Source organism: Notothenia coriiceps, unplaced genomic scaffold, assembly GCF_000735185.1.
Source record: "Notothenia coriiceps isolate Sejong01 unplaced genomic scaffold, NC01 NC01_scaffold00037520, whole genome shotgun sequence".
In the NCBI taxonomy this organism is placed as follows: domain Eukaryota; kingdom Metazoa; phylum Chordata; class Actinopteri; order Perciformes; family Nototheniidae; genus Notothenia; species Notothenia coriiceps.
Genome location: NW_011370221.1, coordinates 258,204 through 270,648, shown reverse-complemented (window position 1 = coordinate 270,648; position 12,445 = coordinate 258,204). Strand labels below are relative to the sequence as shown.

Genomic DNA, 12,445 nt, shown 5'->3' with positions numbered 1-12,445 from the left:
CACAGAGCTTATTTTCAGATAAACAAAAAAATCCAATGGTTAGCACCCACAGTTTGTATGACACATGGAAGCTTCAATCATTCACATTAGGGGGATTTACTGACGGAAAATGTTGTAGAACAAAATATTAAAATATGTTAAGCTTGTTATAAAACAAAAAAAAATTCAGGCTCCCAACTAAGGGATTGCTCGAGTAAAAACACATTTTCTGGTCTTGGGACATTCCTGTATCACTCTATTGAATGGCCAATTCCGTATTGTAAAACAAAACAAAAAAAAATTCGAAAAGTTACTTCTAAATAACATTTCATATTGATAAAAGAATAATTGAAATCCTATTTCCTGTAACTCACCTGTTGGCGTAAGCACAGATGTTTTCTATGATGGAGCAGTTCTTCAGAGCGGACTCGACCTTCCCCAGAGACACGTACTCGCCCGCCTGCAGTTTGACCAAGTCCTTCTTGCGATCTAAATGAGAATTAAAACGAAACTGGTTACAATAGTGCTCTGTTAATAAAGCACAAACAGTCTGCCTGTCAGGAGTTATACAGCCACATTGGGTGTAGATCAAAGCCAGGAAATGAAGTATGTGGTGACCCCATTACCAACGCTATCAGATGACAGCCTTTGGACTGAATTATACACACCCACTATCTGTAGACAGCCGTCTGGGTAAACCTCTCCAACATCGCCGGTACAGAACCATCTCTGACCCTTTTCATCCGCGAAAAAGTCCTGATCGTTGCTTTCGTTCCTGTAGTAACCCATGGTTACATTGGGGCCGCCGATAAGGATCTCCCCTCTAGGGTTCGGCTTGTCGTCCTTGGTGTAGCCACCTGAGACAAAGTGTTCAAATGTAATTACCTGGGTGTTAAAAATACATTATGTTCCGTGGTGTAATTACAGGTTAAACAGGTTAAAGAGTGGGACAGAAAGATAAGATTAGGGTGTACTAACGGAGTAACAAGTGTTAGGAATTGGTGTTTAATATGTTTGTTTTCAACACGTACCCTCAGCCCAGTCCCTGAGTCTGACCTCACAGCAAATAACAGGAGCTCCAACGCGACCGGTGCTGATGTCCGCAACTGTAGGACAAAGACAACATTTTAATATCATATCCATTCATTCTCATCTTTACAATACAATACAAAAGGGCTTTATTGGCGTGAGCACATGTTAAACATAGTATTGCTGAAGCATTCGGCACAAGGCGTTATAACAGAACAAAAACAAGAAAGAAACACTAAACATGTCAACAATACATGTGGCACAACAGCAAAACACACTGTATATGCCAACATGCAAATAATAATTTCATATATTCATTCTCATCGTTACACTCTCTTCCTGCGCTAAAGGGTCTTACCCTCTGTGATGGTGCCTGCTCCACAGGTCTCGGTGAGGCCGTAGCCCTGACCCACTGGACAACAGAAACAAATGTTCATGAACCTCTGCGTGGCCGAGGAGAGGGGGGCGCCTCCGGACAGCATCATCCTCACCCGGCCTCCCAGAAGTTGCTTCACTTTGCGGAACAGCAGGCTGCAGAGACAAGAGGACTGTGTGTTACAAGTTGAACACCACATTTGTATAAAGGGCAATAAAAGGCGTCATGGCGGTTTCTTACGCATTGCAGAGTGGTGCGTCATAGCCCCTCTTGATCTGCTCCAGTTTATATCTGTAGCCCAGAGTAAACAGCGTCTTCTGGATCAGACTCATTTCCTGCACTTTGCTCATCACATTCTTGTTGATGCGATCCATGATTTCCTTTTAAGGAGAAATAGATAAATAGGTAAATGTATACATTTGATGACGAATAGGTTAAACAGGTATGTATACAAAATAAAGCGGGTTTCTTACCGGCACAGCTGCCATCAGCGTGGGTTTGAGCACCGAGCTGTCTCCTTTACTTCCTCTCTTTATCTTCGTGGACTAGATGGAACAAAAGGCACCGATTACCTTAGGGAGCAACAATGATTCAACTAATGGCAACAATTATTAAACTAATGTACTAGGGACCGCGCCCCAGTTTAATAAAGGATATAATACTTTATTCTGACTGGTTAATTACGGTCATTACTTCATAGCAGACTGCTGCTATGCATAACAGACCGTTGCCATGGACACAGTTCTGCTCGCCTAAACCTGAGCATGGACTTTCTTTTTTAGCAGGAGCAATAAAATCTCTTTTAATCAATATAAACCCTTCATCACTCAAATCAACTCTAAATATATAAACTCACTTTACAATATTTTAAAATCCTAATTTTGACTCAAATTTGGATTTCTTATTAAAATAAATCTGTTTTTGAATCATTAATCTATTAAAAAACCCTAAAATAATTTTTAAATCAACATTCTCTTTCAAATATTTGGTTTACTTAGTTTGTAATTGTGTGATAAAAAAGGATAATTTACAGCAAGTGTGCCATTATTGCAACATAGTGGAATGATATTTGATTGACTGTAACTTAAGAGCCTTGCTCACCACTGACTCTGCTGGACTACATGTTCTCAATAATGACCAGCTTGTTGTACCCTTACATAAAGCCTGAGAAATAGAACATAACATGTGTCGGTGCTGTATAGTACCTGGTTGGACAGCGTCTGTGGGGAGGAGTAGCCGATCCGACAGCCGTATGTGACACAGGAGATTTCAGCGGTCATTTCCAGAACATGAGCCAGGGGCAGGTAGGCGATATAAGTGTCTTTAGGCCTGCAGAGACACAGGGAGAGGAAGTAAAGGTTAGTGTCAAGCTACAACAGGTTTTCTCTTTCTCTTTCCAATGATCACACCAAGCGTCTTTGAGTGCTTTTCCTTGTTTCATACCATTCAACTCTAGATAGCTGGAGGGCGACTATTCTATTCCTGGAAGTCTGTCCCAGCACAAGTTTATACGGAAAAAACAATTATCTTGTCATTTAGATGTTGTTAAAGTTGGAAAATACAAAAGAGGACTGAAGGAATCTGCTATTGAGTAAGAGCTGTGAAAATTGGGTGAATTAAACCATGAATGATAAAAGAGACTGTGAGCAGTGTGCGTGCAGCTTTTTAAGAGTACAATTAAATCAAATTGGAAGTCACCTAAAACAAAAACTACAACATTCCTGAAGCCTTTTCCATCAGGGCAGTCCCTTCTTAGTCAATAAGTTAACTAATACGCCGTTTATGTCTGAGTTAACTAAGATTTCTAAAGTCGATTAGTCATTATTTTAGTTGTTTCCTTCTGAATGACATGTTCACATGTATATATGCACTTTATTTGACCAGCTGTTCATGTTAAATGTACTTGTATGTTTTGGCCTTCATTAATTAGTGCTTAGTTAGCTCAAGTCAACAAACAAATGTGTAGAGGGGATTGTTTCATTTAAAAAACTAAAGTATTTGTTGGTTCACATGAGATATCGTGCAGGACCACCAGGTACTGTTTTATCCCACAGGCCATCAAACAAACTCAAAAATAAAACTCGGAGCTCTGTGAAGTGTCATCACTTAGGTATGTTTATAGCATACACCTCTGTTTATACTCCACATATGTATATATTAGATACAGTATCTAATTTAAGATTAGGTTTGATCTCATTCTATTTCACATGTATTTTGTACTTATTCCTAAAGATGTGCTTATTGCGATTACTTTGACTGATATTGATGTCATTTTCGTTATCGTAGGGATTGTCTTTGAGTCATTATTCTCATTATCATTGAAAGGTTTATTTAAAAAGATAATGTGGTGATTGTTTTTGAGAGCATCTCTACAAAACAACTATATTTTATTAAGATAAGAGATAAGATAAGACTTTATTTATCCCGAAGGAAATTGTTGTGCCAGAGTTACAAAGATATAATAAACACAGCAGCATAATAATACAACAACTGTACACTAGCAGTGCAGTCAAAAGAGCTAATTAAATAAACTACAAGAAACATAGAGAGTCAAATTATTAATATAAAAAAACTGGACAGGGAGTATTGAATACTGCAAAAAAATGTAGTGGTAGATACGTAATTGCACGTTATTATTGCATATTATTTTTAATATTGATCATGTTACATAGCAGAGATTCTTTTTGTTGTAATAATGGTATCTATATTGCACATAGTGGTGGTGTGGAAGTTCTCAGTTCTCTCTTTACTGAAGGGTGTTATAGAGTTTGATGGCAACTGGGAGGAAAGACCTCTAATCTCTGCAGCACCACAATACTTTATCAGGACAATATTTATATTTATCTGTGTTTTGGACAGACAGTACTTCAGTTCTGAAGTACATTAACAACGAGGACAAGCGTTTCCACACATTTGTGGCAAATAGGATCACAACCATAAGAGAGGTTTCAAGACCATGTCAATGGAAGCATGCAGGAACCAAAGACAACCCAGCTGATGCTGCATCCAGAGGAATGAAGATCCCTGACTTTCTGAAGAGCCGCAGTTGGCTTGAGGGTCCCACATATCTTGTAAAATCTGAAGAGGAATGGCCTACATATTATGGCGGTGATGTCATATTGGATTTGGTTGACCCAGAAGTCAGAAAAGATACCTCAGTTAATATCATAGTCAATGAATCACTTGATGCAACAGACCAGCTCATGACTTACTTCTCAGACTGGAAAAGGCTCAAAGTGTCGGTGGCCTGGTTTCTCAGGCTGAAGACAATTCTGTCTGAGTTGAGTCGTAAAAGAAAGAATTTGAATCCCTCTGCACAAGCTGGTCAAGTGAAAAGACTGAAACCCAAAGTCAACCCGGAGAGTCACATCTTGACACCTAAAGATCTCTTGGAAGCCGAGTCGGCTATAATACGCTACGGTCAGCAGCATAGGTTTACTATGTTTAGTACAGGAAGTGTAGGATGTGCATTTCTATGTTTTGAAAAATGACTTTCACATTTGGCTCCTTAATTATTTTCAATTGATACCTGTACTATCAATTAGGGGCTAACATTAACTACTAACCAACCAAGCACGAACAAACCGCACGGAGAGCTATAAGATAGTTAGCACTACCGAAGTGCACAGAACTCAAGCTGCACAACACACTAGGGCTTTTCCTATTTATAAATATGCTTTTATTTTGAAGGAGAGGTAGCGCTGTTGACAGGAAGTTGTTGTTGCTATGGAAACAACGTGACGGAGATTAACGGAGAAAAGTAATATCTACATATAAAGAAGGAGAAAGTAAACAATAAAGTTTATGGTTAAGTGTTAGCACCCCCCGAACAAGTTCTTACGTTGATATTGGAGATTTCAATAAATTCAATTTGAAACACCTAGGGTGAGATTTTTTTGTTTGGGGGCTTTTTGCAGGGCTTCGTGCGCAATCCTGTGAGGAGGAGGTGGTAGCCGTTTCAGTCTCCATAGTGTTTAAAGTGCGATTGCGAACTGCTTGTTGTTGTTTTGGGTGACCCACGTGTGTATGGCGATGCGTCGACGAGGAAACATGTCGTCGACGATATTTTGAAGTCGACGTTGTCGACGCATCGCTACAGCACTATAAGTATCAGACACTTAAACAACAGAGAAGGTTTTGAAAAATATGACTATACTGACAAATGACATCTTATCCTTTCATTGTCATGGTTCTGTAGGAAGGAGGAACATAACAGAGTGGGACTTCCAATACGAAGATTGTGTCCTTAAAACGAGCCACCTCGCAATTGTATGCACATTATTTATTCAGCCGTTTGCTGTTTAATCTGATGGGAAATATATCATTCAAATGAGAGAAAAAAGCGTATTGACCTATACGAACGCTCAATACAGGTGATGACGTCACCTTTGCGCGTCCCCGCGAACAGGGCTTCAATCTACAGCAAACCTTCAACCTACGGCACAACACCGGCGTTAGCTACAGTTAATGTTAGCTAACGTCGGTCACATCTCACATCGTAACATTGTAAAGTTTGTTATCATATATCATGCTATAACTAAAGTAGTATTGATACTATAGTAATGTTACTGGCAGGACTGTTGATACTGATCTATAATAACAGAAACTAATGCGCAAGTATCAGCCGTATCTCGCGTTACCTAATGCAACTCCACACTATAGCCTCATCCATACCCCTCCTCGACTCCTCTCTTCCCCTCCTCCGGGACGGTTATGGCTAGAAAGGATCCGTCTTGTGTAAATATGACGTCACATTCTCGTTGTAACTCTCATTGTAATCGGAGCGGCTCGGAAAAAACATCTACAGCAGTAACACGATGCAACCCCCTTTGTAGGAGCCAATTAACATCTGTGGGTACAAAGGTAGGAACCTATGTTTGGTGGTGAGAGGTTCCGCCGGAAGGCCATACAGTTTTTGACCACACACACGGAGAACACACACACACGGAGAACACACACACACGGAGCACACACGAAGCACACACACAAACACGGGATTAGCAAAGCAAAGGTATTGTGTAAAGTTTCGGTAATATCGTGTGGTGAATATGGAAAGAAGCAAGTAAAATGGAAACCAGTAAAAGTGAAAATAAATGGACTGTTTCAAACTGGAAACTTTGTTTCTGACCTTTATTCGGCAGCAAACTTGTGTGCGTCAATTACACCCACAAAGCGGATCCTCAGAGGCTTAAAGCGTTGGCTTAGCCTCTACACATACTGTGCATGTGACAAATATTTATTTCGTTATAAATATATATATATTGCGAATTGTTCAGTCCTAACACTAGATAAGACCAAAACTCACCCGAGTCCAGGGATGCGCTCACACTGGCCCGTCATGCCTGCGATGAGGTTGCTGTGGACGATCATCACTCCTTTGGGTCTGCCTGTGGAGCCGCTGGTGTACATCACCACGGCCAGGTCAGAGGGCTGGGGCTTCACTATCTCACTCCCAACTGCGAGACAGACAAACAGTTATTGTCTCTTACAGTAAGAGGCTTTTCACCCCTGACTTGCAGGGAGAACCAAGGTGAGTCAGACGGATACGTACTGTTCTCCGGCAGCGCGCCCAGCTCTCGTACGGCCTGCATGCTGTGGATGGACAGGCCTGCTGAGAAGCCTTCTGTGCTCACTTTCTTCTGGTCCACGTAGATCACGTGCTTCAGATTTGGGATCAGAGGAAGCACATTCTGGATAGAAAGAGAGGACACAGCAGCTATTAGGACAGGATGTCAAATCACATGATTTCCTTTAACAAATAGGAATGTTTCCTAGCTCCTTATTTGCTGACTGTTCTTTATAATGGCCAGAAACCACATCTCCATATAAAAAAAAAAAATCGACTGGAACTAACACAAATGTTAATAGAGACAGGAATCCAAAAGAGATCTGTTACTTGATATTATTTAAATAATTTCCCTTAAATCTGGATTCTGTTTGTATCTATTCGTTAAGTTCATATTCACACACATTCCTTTGCTTCCAGGTTTTGTTTTCATTACCTTTCTCACTCATCAATTTTGAACAAATCCAAATTGTGTTTACTTTATAAAAAATTGTTTCCATAGTGAATTAACATATATACCGGTAATAAAAGCTACACCAGCTTCAAAGTGCATCTGGTTGGTTTAAAAATTATTTTAATGATTTATTTCCCCCCTAATTTATTAAGCTGTTTTACCACATCTTCTCTCTGTAAAGCACTTTATACTTTGCTATACAATTCTTCTATAAAATGTAAAAAGTGATTATATTATAATTAGGATCATTAATTCTCTCAACAGATGTTGGTACATCCGTTAATGCGGATGCTGATATTACAACATATATTTTAGGTTCCGCATTCCATTCCATTTGAGCTATTAAGAGTGTCATATGATTATGATTACTGGGATTAGTAATAAAGACAGACAAGCTGTTTCCAGACTATTCACTTCTTTTCCTCTTCTGCCGTTAGGGATGAACTCACTTTCAGTTTGGTCTGGAGCAGTTCTGAACTGGTAACTAGATGTGTAACTTCGGTCTCGTTCAGACCGAAAGCAATTGCCTCCTCTCCCAGTGTGGAATAGAAGGTCACCACTGTTGTGAAAACAAAACACACAGTGAGTGGACACATTTAATCAGCAGTTATAACATCCTGCACTGTACCGTATGATGTGTTTTATACGTACAGGGGAAGTTGCGCCTGAAGCACGCCTGGGCGGTGATCATCCACTCGGCTCTTGTTTCACAAAATATTGCGATACTGCTTTTGGGCTGCTGCCCCAGGGCTGCCAGCCCGCTCCCAAACTCACTGACTATAGAGTCCACCTCATTGTAGGAGAGCCATTTGTAATCCCCCAGGATCAGCTAAGAAAGGGAAGAGTCAGATGTAACTTTAGACATCTTTGTCCTCGCAAGCATCCTTCATCAATAATTAAAAACGTAATATGATGGGAATCCTCACCTTTTTAAATACTTTTCCGCTGGGTTGAATCTCATTCTCTTCACTCAGAAGGTCTCTGGTGCCGAGGCAGTGCTCTGTTCCAAAGCGCTGCACAGCGTGATACATCAGCTTATCAAGCGTGTCCTTGCCGGGGAAGTCCTCCCTGGCCAAGGACTCAAATTGATCCACGGAGCGGTACGGTCCCTCGGCACAGCCTGAAGTGGAGCGGGCTTTCACCCTCTTCGACAGAGCTTTTTTTTCTCCAGCACTGGTGATGTAGTACCAGGGAAGAAAGGACACGATGGAGTACAGCCATATCAGAAAGTGGACTGGAAAAAGGAGGACAGTTTGAAGGGTGGAGTCTGCCTGGAGACCCATACTGGTCTCTGGGAAAGTGCGTGTGGAAGGGGTCTATGGAGCAGCCGTGGTCAGGCTGGTTGTGAAAAGTGTGCTGGTCCCAGAAATTATTTTAATGTGTTGGACTGGAAGCCTCAGAAAGAGAAATGCCCTCTAGAGTAAACACTTTTGTCCCACAATTGTAGTATGAAAATGTTTGGTCCACTCTCCCTACGATGTTGCACCTAAAGATGGAATACAGCAGAAAAGAAACACTTTTAAAAGAAAATGTATTTAAGCACATATGAGATAATAACATTTAACAGGGTTCATACCCCTTTTGCCAAACTCTGATTTAGATTCAGATGAAAACAATTAACCAGCATTTAACAGAAGGTTGTAGATTACATTTCCAAACACTCAGTTAAAAATCCAAACACTTTCCAACTATTAGGACACTCAATTTCAAGTGTTCAAACCCACTTTCAGCCATGTGACGACAGCTAATGTGACAAGAGGAAGTTGGTAACCAAAGAAAGTCTGGTGGCATACTTCTCAGAAACAAATACAGAAGCTTGGCAAAACCATTATTCGCGAATCAAAGATTTAATATAATTACTTAAGGCTATCGGCCATCTGAAAGCTATTCAAACCAATCCCTTGATAAGCTACTCTTGACACACAATATGATTGTGTTATGTTGACTAAGAATACACTCTGTCCTCATCCTAGACTCACCTTGTTCGGTCTGTACCAGACAGATCCTGTATGTCTGTCAGACTCCAAGGCACACTTATATGTGATTCATCCTAAGAGGGTGTGTTTCATTACAAGATCCTTCCCTTAGTAGTGTTCTCACTGTCTTCATTATACCAATACAGGGTAAGTTATCAGATATGTCATGAATGGGGGAAGATGTGTAAGGAGACCGACCAATGTCATATGACCACACCACTGTGAGTTTTGCCTGAAAGCATTGAGCCACGGACAACCAATGACAATACTCTTGAAGCTCACCCCACGCAGTGGCCAGTGGAAGGTCACTTTAGGTCAAGCTGAGCTGCTAATAACCTTTCAGTGGAGGGTACGGAGTGTAAACTGACTAGTATATGTTTTAGTCTGTTTACTAGTTTCAGAGGGATGGGGATGAAACTAGGTATGGCACTTTAAACTGGTTTCCAACATCAGAGCAACTAAATAAAAAAGGAATACAACCAAAGAGTGTAATGAAGTGTAGTTTACATCTATCGTGTTTGACCTACTTTAATATTACAAATTCGATATTGAAAGCTATGACTTTCACAACATTTTACGGTAAAATGACTCAGCTACATTACCCAAACCTTCCTCGATGTTGTAACCTGTCCGAGCATTTCCCTGAAGACTTCGTTTACACATGGCGTGATTTACATTTGAGTGAATCATAGCTCTAATCTACGTCACACATGTATGTGGATGTAAAAAAAATCTGGATGCACTCCAGAGGATAAATAACGAGTGGGGTGGTGTGTTCGCATGGCACAGCGTGTGCTTTCACAGCCAAGCATATTTTAATTCACAGCAGTAAAAAACAAGCTTAAAACAATGAAACATTCCTCAGTAATAACAGTATGAAGCAGACACTCCCAGGGTATAAAGAACATGTGCGACATTGTGTTCAGCTACCAGTCGTTCCTGTTTTTGTTTTGCATCGGGATGGAACATTAAAATTGTCTTATTTGCAAATACAGCGTTATGCCTGGAGCGATGCAAATATTGTGGCACGAGAGTCCCTTATTAAAGAGGCATGGTGTGTTAAACCAAACCTATGTTACACGGTATCAAAAAACAGGTGGAATATTTTTTTATCAAACCAACATTATGAATGTGTTATTTCCATGGCAACGTAGCCATTTAGAACAAATATTATTAATATGAATGATATACATTGCGATGTCTTACTATGAAATGCCCAAATCCAATGTGGGAAGTTTTTACAGAACGTCATGTTCAAAAATCTGTTGAATGAACAAAAAGCGATATGTAAAATAAACCTATAAAAAAGGAACCTATCAGAAATGTCTTTCCTCAAAATAACCCAATTCAATTCATCTATTAATACGTCATTTAGCGGGACATTTGACAATGGGTGAAGAGCGACGCAGATGATGACAAAAGCCTCCACACGCTACACAGCATCATTGAGTAACCGTTGGCACGTTGATTAACGTTAGCTACAGAGGATGTAGCTTATACCAATTCAAAAAAGTCCACACAAATTTGCCCAAACATAATTCTACAAACAGATATTACGCAGTAATGAGATTACAGCAGTCAGCCAGAGAGTGATACCCTGCTTATCTGGCAGGCTGGAGGCTTTCTTACCTTCAGAGGAGAAGAAAACCGGGTCAGTCGTGTCTCTACCAGAAATGACCGAGAGTTACCTTTTCTGAAGAGCTAGAAACCCGGAACTACTACGTCATCTGATTCCATATTTCTGGACCAATCAGCAGCCGATGCAGATTTGCCCGGATAGGAAAAAAGTGCTGCTCTGTTCCTCGGATGTTGTGCCCGTCACGTAGTTGTGTCAATAATGTTATTTAAAGGGTATTCACTTTATACACCCATGAATTACATGCCCCCTCTTTTGTTTTTGATTAAAATATAGCAAAACACTGTAAAGAGAGGTATATATTTATTTCAGTAGATCATATAACAAATATATATAATTTGAACACCTTAATAATAACTTAAGACATAAAAAACGTCCAACACAAAAAAAAAACACCTTTATCAATCAAATTAAAAAAATGAAACCACATGTTATTTATTTTATTGGCTATATAAACATTTAGGTAGTATATTAACCTTTATATATAGGCTACAGTCTATGATATTAACCCAGAAACTTAACCCAGCAAAAGGTGTCTTCTGCGTCAATACAAGTCTCAGTGCACTGGAGAATCCAAATAGTTATTCTCTGAAATAAACGCATTTTCGTTCACATCAGAGATCTTCAAATTACACGGTGTAAGTTACATATCGCAATATTTGTATCTCCAAAACCTTTCACGAAATGCAAGCGAATTGACAGACTTAGGCATTTTACCTTTTTTAAAACCAATATTATTTGTATTATTTAGTTCGTTCATTTGGAACTGTTGTTTTTAGCCTCTTTGTAATTGTACAACAACACATAGGGGCCCAGTATACTGCAATATGCATAACACCAGCTTCATCTCGATGTCGCCCTCAAGCGGTGAACAATTATAATAACTTATTCGTGGGGAACCCTTTATGTCTATGGGGGAATCTGAAACAAATTGAAAATGTAAATTGCAAAGTAGTTTTTATTTTATAGCGAAACAGAATTGTCCCAACTAAACATTAACAACTAAAAGAAGCGGGAATTTAAAAATAACAAACTGTCTCCCTAATTTCCTATATACTATGAGCCTTATGTACCTTATGTGGAGTTATTACAAGTTGTGTGTTACGTAATTGTGTTGTCTTAATTTTGTGTCAAACATCTTTTTTAACAAAAAAACATTTTAAACGTTTGCAGTAGACCTGTAGGAGGCAGTGTTGTCGAGTTGACGGGTGAGGTGGAGGTGCGCTTGTTTTGTGAACCAGAGACACCCTTCATAGTTGAACCATGGATGTATAATAATGAACCCGCTGTGAAAATGATTGCAATTTCAATGTTCATAATATAATATGCACCCAAATTAAAGGGCTGAACATAAGTATTTTGAAGTGTATGCGGTGAATGAGTGACAGTGTTTACATTCTTAACAGTGTTAAAAAATGTTCACTTCAAT

At 39.7% G+C, this 12,445-nt stretch overlaps 1 protein-coding gene across 1 annotated transcript; it reads right to left on the bottom strand.

Annotated features, from left to right (window-relative positions):
* Positions 1 to 353: 353 nt before the first annotated feature.
* LOC104967684 (long-chain-fatty-acid--CoA ligase 4-like) lies at positions 354 to 11,096 on the bottom strand (the record flags this gene model as incomplete). Its single annotated transcript, XM_010797197.1, has 13 exons — positions 11,010 to 11,096; positions 8,331 to 8,890; positions 8,056 to 8,233; positions 7,854 to 7,963; positions 6,936 to 7,074; positions 6,690 to 6,840; positions 2,590 to 2,713; positions 1,858 to 1,929; positions 1,625 to 1,764; positions 1,367 to 1,539; positions 1,011 to 1,085; positions 648 to 836; positions 354 to 468 (listed from the first exon to the last, which is right to left on the bottom strand). Coding segments are annotated over exons 2-13 (1,823 nt in total), but the record flags the coding sequence as incomplete, so codon positions are not given.
* Between the last annotated feature and the right edge of the window lie 1,349 nt (positions 11,097 to 12,445).